The 25,184-nt window shown below is 39.1% G+C and overlaps 1 protein-coding gene across 5 annotated transcripts in view; it reads right to left on the bottom strand.

The window, feature by feature from the left end:
- usp6nl (USP6 N-terminal like) overlaps window positions 1-25,184 on the bottom strand; it is a 65,091-nt gene that overhangs the window by 23,586 nt on the left and 16,321 nt on the right. For 2 of the 5 annotated variants that reach the window (XM_034225952.1, XM_034225951.1), the window contains one exon: window positions 3,241-3,308. In XM_034225952.1, the coding sequence (XP_034081843.1) occupies window positions 3,241-3,308 (68 nt within the window). Of the gene's footprint in view, window positions 1-3,240; window positions 3,309-8,809; window positions 8,961-12,074; window positions 12,094-21,921; window positions 22,906-25,184 lie in introns of those variants that run through there. The other 3 variants (XM_034225949.1, XM_034225953.1, XM_034225950.1) reach the window with 3 other exon arrangements.

Here is a 25,184-nt window from a genome sequence, read left to right as displayed (position 1 = left end):
GGCAGGCGAAAAACCCTTTTAAAATGCGTGTTTTCTAAATTGAGCTTGGCTAAGCTAACGTTATATATGCTCCGACCGTCCACACTCACAACAACGGCCTATACAGACATAAATAAACCAGCGACTGTATTCGCCATGACACAGACAGTCTGTGGTTTGTACTTGTTTAACTTTTGTCTAGTTTCTGAACAGATATGAGGAGCTCTGAGTGCTAACAGCTAACGGCTGTGTTGTTTTTCTGGGGCTCTCATTGAAGATGACGTCACGGCTCCACCTACACTGCGTTACTATAGTAACTACCCAAGTTCCTAAACTGTAATGGAAGCGCAGCATTAAAGTGAGCCGGGCCTAATAAGGCCTACCAAACCGAGCGAGGCCTGCAGTGGAAACGCGCCATTAGAGAATCACTGACAAGCCCACACAATTCTAGCCTTGTTGTCAGTTGTGGTTCCTATAATGCTTTTAGGAATGTAAACAGGAAGTATAATGTGTTTTTTTAGGGCTTTGTATATACACATATTATTCTATTATGTAAAGAACAATTGTGTTGCAATCTTATGTTTCATCAATTGATACAGGAAAGAAACCCCTCAAACTTAGGATTCCCTTTCATATACTTAGATTTGCGTTTATGGGAGTACAATTAGCTAATGTTAAATCAATGTTTTGTAGAGCCTAAATGTGTGACTTGAGATGGATTTGAGCCTTTAGACTTTCCGAATCCCAAAGATGACATTTATTTAAAAAGTGTGCCATGGATCAATTTCCTAAAGCGACAAACAATTACACGATTAATTCCCAGCAAGTTGACAGTGAATTCCCAAGATCTATCCCAGTCTCTAAAAGTCAAAGGGGAAGTTTTGTTTAGTATAAAAAGGCTTGAAAAAGCAATACATCTCGGAAACAGCCTTTTCTTACAGCCGTTAGTCGATTAATGGCTGAGGCAGTACTTCACAAACTACTACTGAAACTTTAAACATGTCTGCCACTGACTTTCCTACAAACATATAATGTACACAGCAACAGAGACAGAAGTGCGGTTTCACAAGTCAGTCTGACGGGCAGATGTTGAGGTGAGACATTTCTAAATTCATCTCCTGCATCAGCAGAAACACACCAGCTAAATAACAGATCCATGAAGGATAAAAAGGCGTCAGTGTTTCATTCCTCCTCCTCACACTCAAATACAGAACCTGACATCATCCAGCTGACATTTATCTGTTCTCTCTCTGCTTTAGAATCAATGTGGGGGTGAATTAGAGCTGCAATGTGACGGCTCAGCGTTCCTGTGTGTCAGAGATCTGACCGGCTGCTCCTTTTACTCACTGTTCAGGATTTCTGCAGTTTATTAACAGATTCATAACAATACATCAATTACTTTGTTCTCCTCCTGACTCCATATCATAAAGCAGTTCTCCTTCTAACAGCCTCTCAGAGGCCACATTCTTTTTATTTTCTCATATTGTTTTATTTAAATCATTTTTTAGAAGTTAAACTGTTCAACATTTCACAAAAATAAGCAAAGACTTGAAAGAAAGTCTGCAAAAATGCTTTTATTCACATTTTCTTCTCTGGTAACCCCATTCAAACTCTTAAATTGACCTTTTTGGATGAATTGATGAATATTAAATGTATTGCTCTTGCAATTGTATTATTTCAACTTTATTTATCATAAGTTTGATCATTTCATGATCTCTATTGTTTGTATTTTATTGTATTTTTTGTGTACATCTAATACCTTTAGTATACCTTTTAGAGCTATTTGATATGCAGACACACTTTAACTGCAAATATTGTCTTCGAATGTTTTGATATTGTTAATGTCTCCTTTATATTATTATTTTATATAATTGTTAAGGGATAAGAGGGCCAGGGAAATATGTAGTTCATTGCATGTGAATGTAAAAGTGTTCGTTTATTGTAAATGTCAATAAACTTGAACTTAGACCAACAATGTATAAGGAAGCATGTTGGAATATTTATTAGATTGCTCTTGCCTTCATTTTCACACCAATGTTTTTTTGGATCCTATAATGTTTGTGATCAATCTATTGATTGAATGTATGGGAGAAGAAACACACAACAGTCAGTAAACAGGAACAAAACGCTTCATTCCTGCTCTTTCTGCAGAGAGGAGAAATCATTTTAAATATCTACATAAACGCTGAGTGTTTGGTCGCCTTGATAACCGACTTCATTAAACTCCTCCTAACACACACAGCGAAAACGACACTGATTTAGCTCTGATTGTGAGTCATCGTGCCTCACACACACACACACACACACACACACACACACACACACACACACACACACACACACACACACACACACACACACACACACACACACACACACACACACACACACACACACACACACACACACACACACACACACACACACACACACACACACACACACACACACACACACACACACACACACACACACACACACACACACACACACACACACACACACACACACACACACACACACACACACACACACACACACACACACACACACACACACACAATCATCTGCGCTCTCCATGGTCTCTTCACTCCTAATGAGGCACCGTGATTATGCAGCCCGCTGGACTAAATTAGAAAGACTAATTTACAAACCGAACAGGGTGGGCTGCTTCCACTGACACCACCGGCCGTAAAATAGAGGTGTTATTCAGGACACGCACGCACGCACGCACGCACACACACACTCACGCACGCACGCACGCACGCCTTATCAACGCTTCACAATATAAAAGTAACCTCATTACGTTCCGTTACTTTTAGATTTCTTCAATATCAAATGTAATGCAAATAAATACAGGTCAAAAGAAATATTACTTTTACTTTGTGAGTGTTTTATGTAGGACAACAGAAAAATGGAACCTTAAATAATAAACTAAGATATGTTGTATGAAAAGTGTGTCCCCTGCGCGTCGATGTTCCTCTTAAAAGTACTAAAGCAGAATTATATGTAGCATAACAAAGAAACACTCAAGTTAAGTATATAAAAACAGTAGGTAAGCACAATACTTTAGTACTTGAATAGTACTGATATATATTCCATCACTGTGAGTAAGAAAAATGAAGAAAATAGAAAGCGAAAAAATAAATAAATTGGGTACAAAATTATAAAAAGAAATAGAAAAAAAGGAGGAAAAAAACAAAATGTCACCCAACGTTTTTTAGGATAACGTATGCTTACTGCTGGGAGTGTTTAACATACCTTGTCATATTTGGCGACTATCTCGGCGCGCTCCTGGGCGAGTTTCACCGCCGCATCCTGATCAGACGCTGCAGGGCAAACAGAGGAGGCAAGGAAAGATGAATGCGTGTCGACGAGTTCAAATTAAAACAGCTGTGTTCAACAGCGATCACACTAGTGTTGATGTTTATATCGGCATGTAATGTGAGCATGACAATGTGATATGTAACATTTGGCAAGTTAGTTATTCACTGCTTCAAAATATTTTCTTGAACAAGTTTTCTTTATAATATAAGAGTTCTGTTTTTCTACATTTCTATACGTGCATGCAGAATTTTCAAAAGTGTCGTCAAATAGAAAGTAAAATCTCTACTTTACAGTTTAGGTTTTACCTACACATTTTAGTGACCAAAATATTAGATTTCAAACCGTAAGGGTCTTCAAATTCACAGATGCGTCTTTCACAGTAAACGACTGACAAGAAAAAGCTAGTACGCTATATTAGCATTCATCTCAAAGTAGATATATATGAGTGTCCTTTGATGAGTTGAAGTGTTTGTCAAGAGAAAAGTGATTGGATCGCCAAAATGAATGATTGACTGACATTTTCCCCACATAGCTAATGTCAGAATGACCAAAACACGATTAAAACCTCAACAACTAGGGTGCATGGATGCAGACAAGTAGCCTCACTAAAACAGCAGTAAAATGAAGTATTTATTGTTGAAGTTTGGTTAAACAAAACTGCCCCCCTTCTTGTAAGGTGTTAAAACTGTTGTTGCTTCTCTCTCAACACACACATTATTCTATCATCACAGTCACGCTTTGTGTTACTTCCTCTCAGAGCTGACGTGGACAACACACACTTCAAAACCCAGCCAGAGAAAGGCCATCGTGTCAGCTGACCTCAACTGAGGAGAATAATGTGTGTGTGTCTGTGTGTGACGAGGAGCTCCTTTAAACGGACAGCTGTTGTGACAGAGAGACGTCACGCACACGGGCACAGAAAGCTTTTCTGTGTTTGCCGAGGCCCATTGTGCGAGTGTTAATGTGTTTATCGTCTGATAACACACTCACCTCTAAATAAGCATTTCCCACGCACGTTCACACACACTTCCTGATACAGCCAACCGTGAGAGGCTCTAAACATCGGATGTGTGTGAATAAAGCTTATTAAGTGGGGTCATGTTGTGTTGATGTTAAGTTTAGAGTGCGGCACCTCGTAATGGAGGCGGATAATGAATCATACACACACTGTATCAGACGGTACGAGCTGAAACCAGCCGTCACAAACACCCTGCAGGAGAGAATAGAACAGATTGATGCAGATGTTCCTGCAATATTACAGGACTGTTGACCAATATTCTGCCTCGGTACAAATCTGTCTTTAATAGAGCTGCTATTACTCCTTTCATTGATTGGTCAATTATTTTTGATTAAAATAAATTGCAGTTTTTAGCATCTGACAGTGAGATTTCCTGGTTCTCTCAGTTTATTATCATATTAAAAGTTATAGCTTTTGGTTTTTGCCTGACAAAAGAAACAGTGCTGCTCAAATGTTCAAACATAAATCCTATTTATTCCCAATTGGGATCATATCTTCTTTTAATAAATAACAAGTAGTCTCTTTATTTGTATCTCAAGTGTTTTCACCTGCTTTGTTGCACAAGAGGTGCCATTTCAAATCCAATGGCAGTATTTGCGCAAGTAACGCAAAAATCCATTTGACATTTTAGTCGGAAAACATCTTGACTTTGAATCGCTTTGAAAGTGAAGCGTTACAGGTCTGACCTAGTAAGTATGCCTTTGTTTTCAAATACAGTACAGATGAATAAGCATTGCTTCTTTGCTCCAAAAGGGAGTAACACAAACAAAACTGGAGCCATGGAAAGATGTAGAATGTAGGCTTGACTGTTCAAAAACCGTTCTGTCAAATTACCAATCTTTACTCCCTTCATCATGCACATAAATCATTGTTATATTCTACTCGACTTAAGACACTGATAAACATAATAATCTCAAACTCCTGGCTTTCCCAAAACTTCCTCTCAGGGTCCGACGGGAGGAATTCCAAACCGCTCTGAAAAAACATACTCCTTATTGAGCCGGCTGGCATTTTAATGACAGGATGGTGTGTGTGTGTGTGTGTGTGTGTGTGTGTGTGTGTGTGTGTGTGTGTGTGTGTGTGTGTGTGTGTGTGTGTGTGTGTGTGTGTGTGTGTGTGTGTGTGTGTGTGTGTGTGTGTGTGTGTGTGTGTGTGTGTGTGTGTGTGTGTGTGTGTGTGTGTGTGTGTGCGTGCGTGCGTGCGTGCGTGCGTGCGTGCGTGCGTGCGTGTCAGTGAAAGGCATGTTGCTGTGGGCTGCAAGAGCACACACATTGGTATAAAACACTTGGGGTGGGGGGCAAATAAACAAATACAGTAAAGCCCTTTTCTGCTGGGAATTCCTTCCCAAGGGGCCCCTGGGTTCCCATAGAGAGAGGAAAGGAATTGTGGAGGAAATGGGATGCAGTTTCAAGCCTCAACTTTGAACCCCTCTCAGCCCTATTAGTATTCCACAGGAGCCCCACTCGAGCTAAATGCAATTAGACCCCTTTTCATGCTTCAAGGATCACATTGGCATCCGTGGAGGAGATTATGGGGTGTGTTTGTTTTCATCTGTGGCCGAAGACTTCTCGTAGTGGTCCACAGAGCAATAACCATTTGTAGGAGACCCCCAGTGAGTTAAAGTTAACAGGGGGTTTGATTTGAGTGGCTCAGAAGGTGTTTAAAATAATGTGCCCGTAAAGAGGACACGAGAGGTTAAAATTGATGGGAAGATTAAAAGAAGATAATTAGACATTTTCTCAGTAAATTGGGTACTTTTTTTTCATTTCAGGGAGAGTAAGCTTTTCCACAGTTAATCCTAGTTTAAGAAGCATTCATTTTCCCAATAAACATTACATTCAAATGACAAGGAAACATAAATATTCTTTACTTACATGGAAATATGGGCTTCCATTACATTTTGTGCAAACACACAAGGTACACAGCGGGTTGATCATATTGACTTTGGATATTCAAATTGGTTTGACCAAATTAAATGTTTGATCAAATACGTCTTATGAACCAACAGATTCATCGAGTAAATATTCCCCAGAATGATCTTTTCTTAAAGTCCTTAACTTGAAGGTCAATCAAAGCGCAACATTTTTCCATTGGTAAAAACACTTCTTTCCGCCCAGTGATCCCCTGCATTTGAATGGGTTCTACATCGGCCCTTATGCTGCACACTTCCACCAAGTCTCATGAAAATCAATACATACATGTTTCCATAATCCTGCTGTCTGACTAACAAAACCTACAAACCACATTGAAAACATAATGGCAAAGGCTGTTTGAAACCTCACAGAGAAACTATCTCAAACAACTCAGTTCTACACACTGCAGATACAAAGAGTAATCAAACACAATCAATGCAACACTATTATATTCTTGTCTTCGCATTTGACCAAATCTTCAGTTGCAAGTAAACGAAGAAAGGAAATATGTGTCGGATGAGACATATCACGGTCCAATCTGATTCTGCTGGCGACCGCTACAGTACAGGCTGTGTGACAGGAAGTGTTGTGGGGTGTATTTGAGTGTTTGTTCCTCATCTTTATTGCAACAAACAACACGACGAGAATAAAGCCCTCCTCATTTCCTCTGCTCTCCTGAAGCCTCTTTGGGCTGCAGTAATGAGAACTCTCTGTTCTTTATGTTAAGGAGTCATTACAGCTCTTTGCTCCCCTGCAACCGTCATTTTCTCGCCCTCTCATAGACGCTAAAAAAGAGGAATAATTATAACAGTAATAATAGTGGAGAGGCTGGTAGGAGATCTCACCTAGGTCAGCTTATTATGAGCTCACTTAACATGCAGGAGAAATCCAAGTGAACACGAAGAAATCATAATTGAAGCGGTATGTGAGGATTTCTTAATAGCATGTCCCTTGTGACATTAAAACAAGCAGATGTCAAGCGTAGTCAATAATAGATCTTCGTTTTAAACTGAATTACACAGATTTCTATTCCTCTCTGACCAGGCTCACTATGCTTAAACGGAGACTTGTGTGCACGTTTAATGCAAGGACTATCCACTTTTGCATAGATTTGTATCAGTTTTCTATCAAATCTGTGTGTATTAGAAATAGTAGAAACAACTGTTGATTCTTGCTGTTTGGAAGTGCAGTGATACTATAGTCTACTAAATATAGTTATATTATTGTTTAATGAGTTTCCCCTTGACAGTCATACATTCTACTTTACTGTAGTTTTTAAGAATGTAAGTGTAATTGAGATTCATTCTATTCAAATACAGAATCTGAGGTGGACAACATGAATTGAAACTGTTTTAAATATGCTATTTACTTTTCTCAACAATGCAGAAGCAATGATGCTAATTTAGGCAAAACTGAAACATGTAACACCATTATATGAAATAAACCTCAGCACACAAACACCAACACACACACTGAGACCAAATGAAGTCACCACTAATGACACAACAGTTCACTGTAATGTGTCATTACTGTGCTGCCACAACAGTCTCATCCTGTCTGTATTTCCAACCTGAACCCGAACACATGTTAGCATGCTAACACGTAGCACACCTCTCAAGAGTCACCCTTTAACCAACTGATGAGGCAACTGCAGACTAAATCTGCGTGTTTGTGTTAGCTAATGATATATATTTAGCATCCTAATATTGGTGCATTACATTTGGTGGCAGAGTGTTAGCACATAATAGCTTACTGTCTGCACTCAGCACTGGTCTGCTGATGAACGGGTGACATCATTTTGTGTTGGTGTGCAACATCACAGTCACGTCTTACTTGTTGCGTGTTATTAGCATGTTATTTTAGTTTTATAGTATTATATTGTAGTCGTTTTTATTTTTGTACAATTTGTCTCACTAGCTACATTTCAATAAAACCAAAGGGCACAGGAAATGCTAAAGAAACCATCATAAACACATTAACATACACTGAAAAAAGAAACCTCGACTTTAATTACATGTATTATGTCGACAGGTTCAACATAATTGTATTATGTTAATAGAAAGCAAAAAAGTATTAACTTGAACCTATTCTTTTTTATTTTAACTTAACATCATTGGTTTCAATCAATTATGTGTAACTTATTTACATGATACATTTATTTAAGTCAAAGTATCCCAGTTTTTCAGCAGCATTAAGTTTGAGATGGCTCAATTAATTCTTGAAAATATTCCAATTGTAAAAATAGGCCTGAATTACCTATATTTTAACTACAGTTTATTGCTTAGATTATTGATTTCAAACAATTAATAAACAACATTTTCAAAGTCTGATAAATCGTTAAAGTCAGGATCATGCCAAACTGTCTATTTATTTGACAGTTTTATGTGTTTTATATTGTAAAGCAATGGAAATCAAGTTATACAAACCAGTTAAAATTAAAATAAAAACACTGTGTGTAACTGCAATTGAACATTGTTTCCATGAATCCATCACATACCAGAGTGTTAAATAAACAAACAAACTTCATAGTGAAACTAAAGCAACAGAAATGCCAAATCTTTTCATCTTTTACCTCTTTTTAAGCCACCGAGGGGATCCTCAGAGCGAGTCAGAACCTTAGTCCGCATCAGTTCACACGGGTCCAACACACACAGAGACAACCTGAACTACCATGCCATCACTGTCCCTATCCACACACTCACACAGAAACACACACACACAGAAAATATGAGATTGAGGCGAGGAGAAGTGAGATCAGAGAGTTCACAATGCTGCTGTTTGTTACTGCAGAGAGACGGACAGAAAGAAATGTGACTTCAAGAGCAAGTCAGTCCCACTCGCAGCATTCCCCACCCAAACACAACGACACAACAACAAGCTCCATTCAACACACATCACAGACAGGGGGGCGCTGGGGGGTTACAGGGAGTCACTGTCTGTTTCTCTGCTGAGGGTTTTAGGGAGGAAAATGTGTGCGATCAGAAATTCATCCAAATGCAAAAACAAACCTAGCTTTCACAAACTTCGCTTTCACAAACTTCGCTTTCACAAACCTAGCTTTCAACTTTCAAAAACCTAGCTTTCACAAACCTAGCTTTCAACTTTCACAAACCTAGCTTTCAAAAACCTAGCTTTCACAAACCTAGCTTTCAACTTTCAAAAACCTAGCTTTCAAAAACCTAGCTTTCAACTTTCAAAAACCTAGCTTTCAAAGTCTTTTAAGACTTTTTTGTTTTTATTAATATGTGTATTCAATTTGATCCTTTTCGATCACACTCTTACTTAAAGTGGACCTATCATGCTATATTTGAAACATATATTGTAGGGCCATACCTATATAAAACATGTCTGTGAAGTTTTTTTTTCAAAATACCAAACAGATCATGCATTTTAGCCATGCCTCATTTCGCTCTATTTGCTCTTTTCCAGCCCTGTTTTTGCAAGGGCTGATTCTGAGAAGTCTTCTTCGCTGCTTTTGTGGCAGACTACAGCGCCACTTACAGGCCTGGCATATGTACTACAGCGTCTCCAGCGCTTTCGAGCGGTCTCTCATTCCCCTGATAGGTGGAGAGTTGCCCATATAGGCGGAGCACCCCTTTTCCGACGTCAGAAAAATTCAAATAATAATCAGATCCGTTGCAGCCCCGTTTTTAGAGATTTGGGAACGGAGGAAACAGAGAGGGTTGTGTTTTCTGACACTTGGTGAGTTCCCTGACACACCGGGGACACATATTCATGTATAAAAGACGTACAAAGGTGCATTTTGCATGATAGGTCCCCTTTAAGTTATTATGCTTGTATACATATGTTGATATGTATTTCTATGTGTTCTTTTATTACAAATTCTTAATTTTCATATTTTTATTGCAGTGTTACAGATTGTTACGTAGACGGGACGGTTCATTAAAATGATCAAGTCACCGCAATATGATTATTTATGTAACCAATAAAGACATTTCCCAATTGTCCATAAGAATGTTGTATTTAAAGCACAGGAAGATGGGAAAGAGAGGGAAGATGGCAGTTGGATGATAAACAGTTTCCATTAAAACTTCATTATGAGATGGACGTGATGTACTATGAAGGGTCTTGTGATGTGGCGTATCAGACACCAGAGGGAGGGTGCGGTCACGCAATAGACAAAAAGAAGTTCTCTATCTGCAAGCTTCATCGGGACAGGAAATATCTGTTTGTGAGGAGGGGAGGGGGGCGGGTGGGACTTAAGTGCTTTTTATCACTTCTGGAGACAGGGGAGGAGGGGGGGTAGCTTTCGTACTTCACTATTTGTGTTACACTTCCTTTGAAAGTGACCCTGATTCATCAGAGTCAGAATACTTTGTTATTCCGGGAAAATTGGGTTTGGTGACAGGTGCTCCATGTGAGAATGAAATAGAAACGATAAATAAAAGAAAATAGAAGAAAAATATGAATTAAAGAAGTTAAAAATATGTGCAAAATGAATGTACAAAGAGCAAGGTACAATGACTTCCTGTAACAACAACTGCTTGTTAATCCTGCACTGAGTAACTGAGTTCGTCATTGGTTTATATGACAAATGAACTGTAGCTAATAAATTATTAACTTAACAAAAGGCCAAAACGTAACTCTTGTTCTACAGTCCTATTATTGAATCTATATAAATGTGTTGTTTAAATACCATCATTATTTGTCTGTTATCAGTAACATATTCACTAACTATTTCGCACTAAATTATAGAATATTAACTCGTAGCAATAACAGCATTATCACAATTTTGCATATAACTTAATAACTTACAACATTATTTAATTAACTCTACTAAAATGTTGTCTGTGAACATAATCCAGCCTGTATTAATGTGTCTGATCAAAATATAGTAAATGAATACTACATGAAAGGAATTTGGGTTGTGGCTAATATTTTGTAAAGTAAAGAGAGTGCGATAAACGTGATTAAACCGTTTTTGAAGCTCAACAAGACCAACCGACTGGTGAGTCTCGTAGGGAAACATTTATAAATATCACATCAATAATTCATAGTTACCAACTTAGAGAATTGATAGATCGAGGCCTTCAGTATTTGTAGCTTGTGAAAAGTGTGCCAAAGTTAAAAAGCCCTCCAGTGATTTTGATGTGTTCAATATTTATTTAACACTTTATCAACTCTGCGGCTCATGTTATTTTCAAGTCGTAGCAATGGGTTGTAATCGTTTGGATTATTTTAAATAACTTTTGTAACTACAAAAGGACACAAATCTTACCAAAAAAATATCTACCGGATACATTTACTATATCCTGACATCAGAAATGACCACCAGGATATTCTGTCTCTAAAGCCTGGAAGACTATGAAACGTGAAATACTTCAGTAGTAAAAACAAAATGTTCTAACAATATCACTCTTTGAATTCAGCCTGCTTGTTTTTCAAATGTCTCATTCTCTGTTTGAAATGTTTTGGCACTGATGCAACCTGACTCCATCTATCTGTTTCCTGTCTTCAGCTCTCTATGTGAAATAGTGAGTGGGGGGTATCCTGAAACCTTCAGGCACAAACAAAAGCTACCAACCGACAGCAACAAAAAACAAACAACCTCTGACCTGAATGTTTCTGTGAATAAATTAAGAAATGCAAAAAATATGAGGCATATGCTCAGAGGATTTAGATGCCTAAAAAACAAATCCAACTTTAGTCATGTCCTCATAACATGTATTTTAAATGCAAATATGATGTAAGATCTAATATTGTTATGACATGAAGAGGACAGTGATGGAAGTAGTACTCAGATTCTTTAGGCGCATTCACACCGCAGTACTTTTCCCACAAAGGTTCATGAGAACTCTTACAGATCGCGTTCTCACCGGAATAAATTCCTGGGGAAGGATTAGGCAAATGAACCCGCTGACGTCACTTCTTCTTCTTCTGCTTTGGTTTACTGGCAGGCCGCAAACGACTTCACGGCATACTGCCACCCGAAGTCCCCGGCCGGAAGTCCCCGGAGTTGGCTTCCTGGGACTCCCGGAAAAGGGGGTAAAAAAGGTTCTGATGAACTAATTTTAGTTCCGGCTCTTTTTGGTGTGAACGTGACATTTCGGAACTATATCGGAACTAAAATGGGAAAAGTACTGCGGTGTGAACGCGGCTTTTATGTACTATTACCACAGTTTAAAAATACCCCAGAAGAAGTACATTTCTTGAGTTAAAATTACAGAAGTAATATCAGTAAAATGTTCTAAAAGTAAGTGAAAAGTATTAAGAGTTTTTCTGTTGTAATTTGTCAATGTGGAGCAAATGTTGTATACTTTGTGTACAACTGAGTACTAAATATATATAAAAAGTAACAAGTAACTACAAGTGTCAAGATGAATGTAGTTGAGTAGAAGTGGCAGTGGCAAAATGAAAATAGGTAGAGTAAAAAACCCTTCAAATTATACAATAATGTTGAATTATGGAGTTTCTATTATATTTGAGGACTAAACATTTACATATCTTGTCTTAAATGGATTGATTTTCATTACCAGTTGTTTGTAGCCTATCTTTATATCTGTTTACAGTCAGTCAATCAACCCTAAAGGTAAATCATGAGTGGAAAGTGTCTTTACTGTCATAACAAACCAGAGACACAAATGTAATATTACAGAAAAGATGAGCACCAACACACAATCCCACACGGCAGACATTCATCAAAACCAAAGTGTGTCAGCAGCCTGGAAGAGAATGAGATGTGGTGGTTTTGTTCAAAGAGGCTAAATGCAGGTACAGATCAGAAGCACATGGAGCTAAAAACAGGTACAACGAGTCCGATCATCATAACTTGTTCTGCATTTCTTTAATAAGAGTTTCATTATCTTTGGTGGATAGTTCAGTGAAGCTCGGCAGCAGTGAACAAAGTCACTGTTCCTCAATTTAACTTAAGGTCACAGTCTGAGGTCATTTCCTTTTTTTCACTTTCACTGCCATTAAAGCCAGATTCACTTCCCTACTGTCTGAAGCTGGAACATTATAATCCAGTCTGCTCGACAAACCCAGAATATTCAAACCCTGGCTAACTTAAAGACTGATGCTAATTTAAAGTCTACACCCCACCAAGGAGACTTCATTTATTGTCGTACACTGAGCATGTGCAGATGGCAAACGTTGAAAAAATGCCTTTATGGTTTAAACGATTCACGCTTCCTCTTGGACATCAGAGCTGAATGTTTTCCTGATGACAGCAAACAGGAAGTAAAGGCTTATTTTTTTAAAGCGGATCCATTTAATGACATACTAAGGAGCCCTTTTAAATATCTTAGCTATGTTTTTGTTCCCTGGGTTTAATGTTATATGCATGTTTTCAAACCATTCAAAGGCTTTATTTGACGTATCCACAATAGGTACTCAAAGTTATTGACAATGAACATCTTACACTGTGGAAATAACCCGTTTCTGGGATGTAAAACAAATATATATTTAAACTACTCAAGACAACAGCTAGTGTAAATTAAGAACTGCCTCCAGGAACAATGGGTAACATATTTCTATTTTGAGAAGACAACCGAAAGCTGCTGCTTGCTTACACACACACACACACACACACACACACACACACACACACACACACACACACACACACACACACACACACACACACACACACACACACACACACACACACACACACACACACACACACACACACACACACACACACACACACACACACACACACACACACCACACACACACACACACACACACACACACACACACACCACACACACACACACACACACACACACACACACACACACACACACACACACACACACACACACACACACACACACACACACACCACACACACACACACACACACACTGATATGACAGTGAATCCCCTCCACAGAGAACCAGTCTGATCAAACGCAGCTGATAGTCACAGCCTGTGAAGCTGCACAGAAACCGGTGCCAACAACATGCTGACTGTCACCAGTTTGTCATTAACCAGACAGGGCAAGTTGGGACTGGTGCACCTAGAAAACAACCGACACATGAGTAGCTTTCACTGATCAGAGCAGCTTTTCTACGATAAGTAATACTCCCCTCTTTTATGTTTTTCAAGGCCGCCACTGTTATTGTGAGAAATAAATTGCTAGTTGTTTGTTTTTCTTCCAAAGATTTTTTGTGGTCTATTTTCGTCGCATAAAAAGCGCTTTTCTGTGTGAATTTATATTCTTGTCAGGAATCAGGATTGTTATTGGTACTGGATGTGTATCTTGTAAATTATGTAATTCATGTTTGTCTATCTTTGTTATTTGTATGCATGCTTCTTGAGAGATATTAAGCTATCTTAGTGTTTTGCTGTAACAATTGTAAATGTCCCTTCCGTGGGAATAATAAAGGTATTCTGATTTTGATGTGTTTCTTCTCAAATTGTATTTTTAGCAAACAAAACAACAACGTCCTTATTGAAAACCCTGTATGGGAGAGAAGTCTGGTCAGTAATCAAAATATATAATTGATCAGTTTCAGTAAATCTTGGCATTACGTTTAAGATTGTTGTCGGACACTTTAGGAATCTCACAATTTAAGTCCAACTGGTTTATACCTTGAGAAATACAGCTTCCAGGTATCAGACTGGCTGTATTTCACTGCCGCCCCTTTAACCCACAATGTCGATGACTTCTATAATATTATTACAGATTCAATTGCTCTTCTTTGCAGGCTGTGTTACATTTCCACAGCTGTTAAAGAACCTCCATCATATCAGCACACGTTTAACAAACCAGCCTAAACCCAGTAATGGTGTTTGAGTGGCTCCAGAGAGTCGTTTGATACATAATTTAATAAGGAGTAGGTGTGGAGCAGCAAGCAGGGATCAATACTTTCTCCTTAATATGACACAAGCAATGAACAATATAAAAACCGGGCCACATATTGAAATAAAGCCGAGGCCACTGGTGGAAAACCAGCAATTTGAGATGAAACTGGAGGTCATGAAAGACGATGAAGTGCCCTTTGGGGAGGACAGCTAGGCAATTAGCCCCGGTGCTACAGAGTGGATATCAGCAGGAGGCTTCGAACACCCGCTGACACTCAAATACTACATCTTCTAATATTACCTACAGGTGGTTTATAAATCGGCATGCAAAACACAAGAAAGGTATCCTGTTCGAAGTTTTCAGCGCAGTATTTGTGGATGCTACAGGAAGAAGAGAGAAGGGTAGAAGTAAGTAAAAGCGCTTCTGAATTATGCAGTGATACTGAGCTCAGCTGCTGACCAGGAGAAGCCTGCAGCAGACTCTCTTTATACACGTTGTAAACTGCTCAGCGTTAAAGACACACACTGTATTCATTGTGATGATAAAAGGTTATGAATGAAACATTTTCATCACAGTTTCTCAAAGTCCAAGGTGATTTCTTGGTCTTTAAATGTCTTGTTTTGTCTATCCAAAATCCAAAAGCAGAAAATCTCCATATTTGAATACTTCTCCAGGGTTGAGTGATATTATCACACAGCGTTTGTGTGTCCTCTCTAGAGAAGTCACCGGAAACCTGGACACATGGGACAGATTTCTGAATCATAATGAGGTCTCAGGGTAGTTTTCTCTCCTCTATGAGCAGTTTTAAATGAGGGTAGAGGTTTTTGGCCGCAGGGCTCCTGCAGACTTCGCCACAAGTCCAAATACTGTCATATTTTCTCTAATTCCAAAAATAAGATTCATGTTTTCCAACAAGTCCCCGCTTCACATTCAGTGAATTGTTTTCTCTGGTGACTGCAGTGCTCATAGGCATAACACTGGAGTTACCTCATGAGACAATTAACGCCATACAAAATAAATAAAAAAACAGATATATGCCACAAAATCTGTTTTTCAGACGCTCCTCTAAACTTAGCATTTCATGACTTTCTGAAGATTTTGACCTCTCCTTAAAAGAAAATCGGTTATCACTTTTTGGTTGTCTTTTTTTAGAGCTGAAACAATTTGTTTATTAGTAAATTGTTTTACTTATTTGGTAGGAGACTCGACATCTTTTGGAGTTCTAGTCGAATGGAACAAGACATTGAATGCCTCTCCCTTGGTCTTAAGAAACTGTAGTAGCCATTTTCCTTTTGACGTTTTATACTGAAAATAAATGAAGAAAACAATCTTATTGCTCCATTTAAAGGCATCACAGCAATGGTTTGACCCAAAAGTCACGAGACAATTAGGCGAAGTAAGAAAGTAGTGAAAAAACATAAATGTAATAAAAATATAATTAGAATGTTTCAGACATTCCTTTAAATACTGCAGTTTCTATAAGCCTTTCGACATATGGTTACCTCTTCAGAAACTTTAACAAACAATTGAAGGGCTTAAGAAGCTGTCAGAACATTATGTGTTACCCTCTGACCTTTAATGTGTGTGCATATGACTTATCAATTCAGAAAATCATCTAATTGCTCTATTTTAAGGTTTCACAAAAGCCAAACTAACCCTGGAAACCGTATCTTAGAGCTTTTCTGTCATCGATAAAAAATATTTAAAAAAATGTCTGTACAATGAACATGACTGAGTTTTAAGACATGGCTCCTTTCTCATCATTTATTTTATGTATTCATTTATTTAACAGGGACAGTGCACATTAATTAACATTGCTGTAAATGTGCCAGAGGCTATTTTTCATCCGTAGTCCCTGGACAGATTTTAAAAGTCAACCTAAAACACATTTCATTTTAAACAAGTAAATACAATCAATTTAAAACATGCAACATACAACATACATTACTGGAATACTTAAATAAAAATGTTTTAAAAGACAGAACAATAAAACAATACAAATAAAACAAAACAATCATACGGCTCACACCAACATCATATGCTCGCCTCCTGCACCTTCTCATCACACCTCAGCACAGCAATGTGTGTGTGTGTGAGCTGTATCTGTTGGAGGCCATCTCTAAATCTCCCTGCATTGATCCTCGCCGAGAGAAAGAGCCATGGTGAATTCCTGATGGAAGGAGATAAAGACGAGAGCCAAATGGAAAGTTTGAATTCTTCCCAGGCAGTCGATAAAGCTGCCCGAATCTCTGAAACACCCTCTCTGTTTAAGTGTGTGTGCCTTTAGAGCTGATTACGCCATCGAGACACACACACACACACACACACACACACACACACACACACACACACACACACACACACACACACACACACACACACACACACACACACACACACACACACACACACACACACACACACCACACACACACACACACACACACACACACACACACACACCACACACACACACACACACACACACACACACACACACACACACACACACACACACACACACACACACACACACACACACACACACACACACACACACACACACACACACACACACACACACACACACACACGTGAGGAGCTGCAGTTTGGAGGCTAAGTACAGGTCGGTTCATGTTAAAAAAAGAATCAATAAATCATTACATCATGAATTTGTTTCTTACATTTATCATTCCTCCATTCAGTCATGTATACTTATCAAAAGCATGCGTTTTCATTGCAAATGATCTGGTGTATGATCTACTCATATTCTATGTTATAATGAGGGGAATAAATTATAAAATCTTACAATTTGTGACCATAAGATTCGATGAAACAGGGAAACAAAACTCACTCAGAGTGTTGGTCATGCTTCCAAATATCCTACAGTAGCCCACATTTTTTCAACCTAAGACTTAGTAAAAAATAATTGTAATAAAAGCAAAATGAACGGCATAAATCTGCATGTTCACGTGCAGGGTTTCGATTTACATCCTGTAGTAGTCTCTGAGCAAGAACACAAAGACAACTGAATGCGTTTATGTGATTCAAATAGATCAATAGCATAACAGTGTGTCATAGCCAATGGAGGGAGCCCAATTTATGCCAACCCTATCATAGCGCTGGTTTCATTTTCACAATTGTATAAAACACGGCGTATCATCCCTGAGAGACTGTGGGTGTTTCTCAATGTCGAGGAAGGCTCCTCCAGAGCCACTATTTCAAGGATGCTACGTCATCGAGTCCCGCCGAAGGACTGTTCCAATTTCCAGGATCCTTGGAATTCTACCGAGGCCGGCGTCCTTCGTTGCGGGAATTTTCGAGGCTGCACGTGTATCTTCCGCGGTCTTAAAATCCCCACAATGCTTTGCGCACGGACCAATTTCCAAAATCTTTGGCGGAAATCGCGCTCCATTTAAGGCGGGGCCTCGCATATGACGCACACCTGTTAGCCTGTTCCACCATTCTTCGTTTTCCGAGGATTCTTGCCTCGCTTCTGAAGGACCTGACTCGGAAGACATGTCCTACCAAGGAAGCGTCCTCGACATTGAGAAACACCCTGTGACTCTGCTGGAGCTGAATCCATTAACTACTGAATAGTTTCTGCTTATCAGTTCAGAGGTTGTTCTTTAGCTGAAGCATTAAGCTAAGTGACTACTGGCCCCTGGTGTAAGACATATCTGACCTTTTTCAAAAAAAGTTCACAAAGAAGAAAACGTCTGCAGCTGCCCAAATCTATGATTCAGAAGCAACGATTCAGGACAAAAGTCATTTCTACCCTAAAAATTGACTTCCCAAAGGAATGCAAGCCTGTGATGTTTAATTGGTCCTCCATGAGTGCAGTGTTGGGGTTCGTGATGAATTACAGCTGTTATCAAAGCCAGCTGGCAGTAGACAACAGGCACTTTTCTACCTGAATAAACACTTTGAAAAAGGTGTTTGTCAGGTGGAAAAATGTGTGTTATTCAGCTTTTGACACTGGTGTCTATATCATCACATAAATGCTTTGACTTCAGTGGGTAATGGATTGCTTAATTACACCGGAATAATTGCTTTTATAAAACTAACATACTTTGACTGTGACTAATGGAATATATTACTTTTTTCAGGTTCAGTTAGGCCAATAGAGGGGTGCAGGAATTAGTCCTAAAGCCCTTTTGAACGTGTCTCTGGTTAAATGATTGATATAAGGTCTGTGGTTAACACAAGCTGTAGAAGTTTTCAAGATTTGTTTTAAGACATCAAATATGCTAGCCCCACTGGTGAATGTCCGAAGCTTTTAAGTGTCTTAAAACGCTGATGCTAAAAATTGAATAAATGAGACTACTGAACCTCATTATGCTATACAAGTCCCCCTTTAACTTAGTTACGCGGTCATGTTATGTAGGTATTTTATTGCAGAACATAACAATTTTACTTCTGGATATTACATATAAGCTTCAAAAAGCATAGAAGTGGTGGTAATATGTTGAGATTATCCCACTGAATTCAACATGTAAGTATCATAAATGTGTTTGCCACCAATCTTATTTCAAGCAATATTCCTAAGAAATATCCAATTGCTTTTTTGTCAGATGAGCCCTTGAGATGCTTAGTTCCAGGTCAGCCTACAAAAATATGTCCACACTGCTCAGGAGAAATCAAGAAAATTAAAATGTATTTTTATCCAATATGCAGTATGCACAGCCATTCACATAATGTCATAATAAGTATGTAACTACGTACTGGCAATATGACTAAAGATTGAAAGTGCTTGGGAAAGCTATGATGAATGATCATCAGTGTCCTAATTACAACACATTTTTAGAGGAAACCTGCAGGAAGCACCAATATACCTGCCCATCAAACCCTCATTAAATATATGCAAATCACTCATCTCGAAATACAGTGGCTCCTTTTCTATTTGAAGAACACTGAGGCAAGAAGTCAACAAGCTGTGGCTTTTTTTCTCCTGTAGGGGAAAAAAGCTCAGAAAAAAACTTGGGATAGAACAATAAAATAATACAATAAAAAAAGCACTTCAGTTGTGGAGTATCAGACACAGATAGCGGCGATTTGTACAGAAGCTGATCCAATCAGGAGACAGGACGACAGGTCAGGGGTCACACAGTATTCCATTACCCCGGGCATCATGCTTCATTATTCATTGCACACCAGATAGATGCAACTACAGGACACACACACACACACACATATAAAGAACACTCGTGTCCCACAGCACCAGAGCTATTACAGTGGTGACTTCCATTCAGTCAAACGCCACACCGGCACAGAGAGAAGTTTAACCTCATCCACAATGACATCGAGTTTAAATGTATTACTAAAGAAGACCATTTAGATGCCAAGAAATCAAGAATCACACGTGTCTCCTGCAACATTGGCCGTGAGTGCCTGACTTTAACAGCCAACTGTGCTAGTGTGAAACAGGAGATGTGCCGTTACATATTTCAGTGAAAACAAGCATGTTTTGAAAATAAGGCGCATAATGTCACTGTATGAAACATACAAAAAGCTCTCAGCTGGTTTCTATGAACGAGTTTTTGCGTTTAGTTACATTGATGCTTTCGTCACAACACAACGTTAGAAAAAAACCAAATTATAATGTTGTGTTCAGATGATACCGATTGAAATCTGTGGACTTGATACTTAAATCAGAGACAAAGCTTAAGAGGAAATTCAGTCCAAATGTTTAGCAAATTTTACCGCAAAAGTGTTTTTGCAGTCGTTTATTTGCTACAAAAACGAATGTGGATGGTTTCCTAGCAGGTCAGTTTGGCTGCTAGATCTCTGTCAAAACAGACTTTTCCCTCAGGCTCTCTTTTTTTAATGCATCACACTTCTGTCACAGACTGCAATACTATCAATGCTTTTGAGAAGTGACTGTATTCCAGTGTGTGCTGTTATACCCATGAGGATTGGGTGGAAACTTGCCTTTAAACGTTGTCGGCAACACATCTAAGAGAGTAAGAGTTTGTAAGCAAATGGAGATTGGGAATAATGGATGAAATCATATATTGAGATTTTTTGATACACAATTACGTCAGTTAAATTGATAATAACCAGCAGCACAGGGTATTGTCTTTTATAGTGTAGAATAATGTGCATAGGGTCCATTTCGAACCAAATTGTGGATAAAATAAATTGTGAGTATTTTTTTTCCATCAGCAGTTTCCTGGGTTAGTTTCATTCGACTTTAATGGTCAACTCTTGCGTGGCAAAACCCTATAATTATTTTCACCTCCACTATTACAACTATAGTCTTAAAATGATCACTCAGTATCTGAAAAAAAGGGATGTATTTAGTGATAATTTCTCTATAACCTTCTAAAGTTCCTCATTGGTAAATGAAAATAGGTTTTAGAATCTGTGTGGTTAATTCAACATTTATGTATTGAATTACCAGAAAATATGGTATGGGGATATATACTGTATCGCTATATGAAATGACATATGTTGGGATAGAAGATTGTGCATATAAAAACAGCCCTATTTTCGGGTTTTCTCAAACCTTTAGGAGCCTTGGATTCAGAGTTTTGACTGTTTTGTGACAGCAACGCTCTAATGAAGACGTTACAGGACAATTAACAGCTCCTGACAGCAAGGCGAGGCAGCTTTCATTTTTTACTTAACATAACGCCACCCATGGACAGTACAACAGCATCAATTCATTGTCACACGCAAAGACTGAATAGCTGGCCAACAACCAGTTTTAATGAAAGGCTCAATTGGTGTAACCCTACTGCAAACATTCACAAGACTCATGAATCCTATGAACCTGTTCCTCACATTGAGCTTTTCCCAAAAGATTTAGTTTGACTGTGTGAGGTCTAGTCATACAATCAGTGACTATGAAAGCAGCGTAATGGGTCGTTACATGGACAAATGGCTTGTACTGTAAATGCACACACCTCCAAATCTTGCCGCTGCCCTGCGTCTGGACGGCGACACCAGCTCCTTGACGATCTGAAGGACCTGCATGCTCACCGGGAGACAGCAGCAGGGAGGAGGGAGGCAGCCAGACGTGGCAAAGGGCAGGGGTGTTCCATTGTTGCCCTCTCGCCCTCCACAACCTCATCCCTCCCTGGCTCCTCTTCCGGACTCATCCCCTAATCCACAGCATGCCTCCCAGGTCCTGGGGATCTCGATTTCTCCGAGATACGGTACTCGTTTCTGGGCTGGTGTTGTACGATGACTTTCCTTTCAATCTTCTTCTTTTTGATTTCCCGATTTCAACACAAGCTTACAAACTCTCAAATATCCTCGGGTACTCTTTGCTGGCGTTTCTTTAAACCACAAAGAGCCTGTCTCTAAGCACAGATGTACAGCAACAGCAAACCCACTACCTGAGTGATTCACCTGCTTTCAAATGCTGCCTCTGGCCGACATAAACACTGTTGATAAATCTCAACTCAACAACTGGCATCTGCTGAAAGTAGCGGAGGTTGTTCCCCGGCAGCGGCGACTCTCTAGCACACTGAATGTGCTCATCTTGCGTGTGATGTGAGTGTTATGCTGCTCAGCTGGAGTGCTCTCACACACACACTCTTCATTTGCCGGTCGGCGGTAAAGAAGCAGAACAGAGCAATCTTCGTTTTTCTCTTCTTCCTCTCTTTCTTCTTTTTCTGTGGCTCCAGGAGACGAACCACCTGGCTTTCGTGGATCAATATCAGCAGAGTTTAACCGGAGATGATGCCTCTCAACTGTCCAACTCTCACCTCCTTTTCTTACTCTCTTCCCCTCTCCCATCCATGTCTTTCCTTCACATCAGCTTCTCCCTCCCTCAGCCCTGCAGATGCTGGCTGTTTCGCTTTCTGTTTGCTCTTCACATCCTTTAAATTCTTATTAATGAGCACTTCCACTCACTCCTCTCTTTTCCTCTCTTGTTTCCCTGCACCCCTCCCTTCTTCTTGTCATTGTGTCGCTTTCTTTCTCACTCACCCAGCCCCCTTTCCTAGTGTACATGTACTGTGAAGCTGAGAACATGAGCAGCATATACAAGGGGTAAAAGCAAACACGAGATGTGGGTATATGTTTGTACCCAGCAGCATCAATAAAGCTGTCATCCTCAGGTTACGTCCTTTCACATTATCAAACTGTCTTTATCACAACCTTCACCACCTCTGTCATCATGATGAAGAGGCTTTTAGTTGCTTTTTAAAGACAGAAAAAGATCATTCAAAAAAGAAGATACATTTATGTTGGTCTGTTGCGAGTCTTTCATTATGTAATCATGACACTGGAAGCAGGCACTATGTTGCTTCTTCTGGACCTTGTTTCCTTAAGAACTGTATATCTAACCTTTGTTTATTTTTCGTCGACTTCATCTGGTATCTTATGTGGGGTTCCTCAGGGATCCATCCTAGGCCCTGTTCTATTTTCCTTAAACACAACATAAGTCCACACTAGGGCTGTCCCGAATACCATTTTTCGGGCTCCGGATATTCGGTAGTTAATCAGCAGCTTCAACACGTGTATTTCGGTGTATTCACAGCATTAATTTTGGTATTCTACAGTATTGTTGTTTTATAGTTATTTGTTAATGTAACCCAATTTGTGTTCTTTGAAATTGAAAAGGATATCTTATTGTGTTTGTTACTTTCGTTGCAGTTGTATATGTCTTAAGTGTAATTTGGCTTAGCTTCCTATTTATGGACATGCTTTTATTTTGAAGGAGAGTTAGCACTGTTGACAGGAAGTTGTTGTTGCTTTGGAAACCACGTCACAGAGATTAACGGAGAAAAGTAATATCTACATATAAAGACGGAGAAAGTAAACGATAATGTTTATGTTTAAGTGTTAGCACCCCCCCCCCCCCCCGAAGAGGCACAAGCTCTTATGTTGATATTGGAGATTTCAATCAATTCAATTTGAAAAAAAACGGGAAAAAACGAAAACACAAACAAAACGAATAACGAAATTGAAACCCGAATAGTACTCCAACGAATGAATATTTGGATATTCGGGTACAGCCCTAGTCCACACCTTACTTGTTCATGTTTCGCCACAAAAGCTGGTTGTATTTGAGACCTTTTCAACAAAACACAATTATCTTTCCTTGTTGAAAAATAAAACATATATTTCCAGTGTTTAATAAACTAGTCAGCTACTTTTAGGTGTAGTTGATGAATACTAAAATCCAGTGGTTGTGAATGCTTTATCATGAACATTTTGTCCCCTCTTGTTGTCATTAATGGTCCGTTTACACAAATAAAAACATCTCACCATATTCTCTTCAACATTTTTACAAATGTCTATAATATCAAAGTAAACAACGTTATTTTTATAGGACACAAGTTGCAATGATCTTCCTTCACTGGCAGATTTCTATTAGCTTGCATTTGGAAAACAAGGCCTTAAGGGCTCATTTACAAAAAAGAATAATTGATATATGGAGATTTCTCAGTGCACTTCAGTCTCCCCACCTTTCATTAGAGGAGATTAAATTACATCCAATCCGTTTTTGTTCAGTACACACATCATAATAATGTTTGGTATCTCTTTACTTATCTCCCTAACTGTCAGTTCGTCTTTCCTTCTTTCATCTCTCCATTTATTGTCTCATGTACTCTCTAGCCCCCGTCCATTATGCCATCTCTAATCAGTCCACACCCAGTACCTCCTTGCTGTTTCTCTCTCTAACTGCATCATCTTGCTATAATCAGTCCATTTATACTTCCAATTGGTGATTTATCCCCCATGCTGTACTTCTTCATCTCCATCAGGGTGAGGTCAATGTTCTTTCTCTAAATGTATCACCTCGATGTTAACCTTTCACTTTAAAGTACATCCGACTAGACTGGTTGTCAATTCATTCTGATATGATGGTGCTTAACACACTCTGTTTAAATAAACCAGGTGATTTTTCTTTCTCACAAACATGCACACTTTGTAAAGCACAGGCAGGGCTGTGTGCTACATGAGTCCTTGGGATGAAGTGTCCGTATTTGTTAGCGTGTCGATCCTCCGGCACTGAGTCAAAAGGTCCAATTATACTCCATAGCTGGACCGACTCTGCAGCTGCTGTTGCTATGCCTCTGATCCACTGTTGCTAGGCTGTGACCCCACTACATGAGGTGAAAATGTGGCCTTTTTCAAACATAATGGTGTTCTACAACTACAGGAGCAACAATTAAATGGAGAAAAGTGGCACATTAAATCCATCAAAACCACC

The sequence above is a fragment of the Gymnodraco acuticeps genome, unplaced genomic scaffold, assembly GCF_902827175.1.
Source record: "Gymnodraco acuticeps unplaced genomic scaffold, fGymAcu1.1, whole genome shotgun sequence".
NCBI classification, from domain to species: domain Eukaryota; kingdom Metazoa; phylum Chordata; class Actinopteri; order Perciformes; family Bathydraconidae; genus Gymnodraco; species Gymnodraco acuticeps.
Note: the sequence above shows the minus strand (reverse complement) of the source record. Positions and strands in the feature narration are given on the sequence as shown.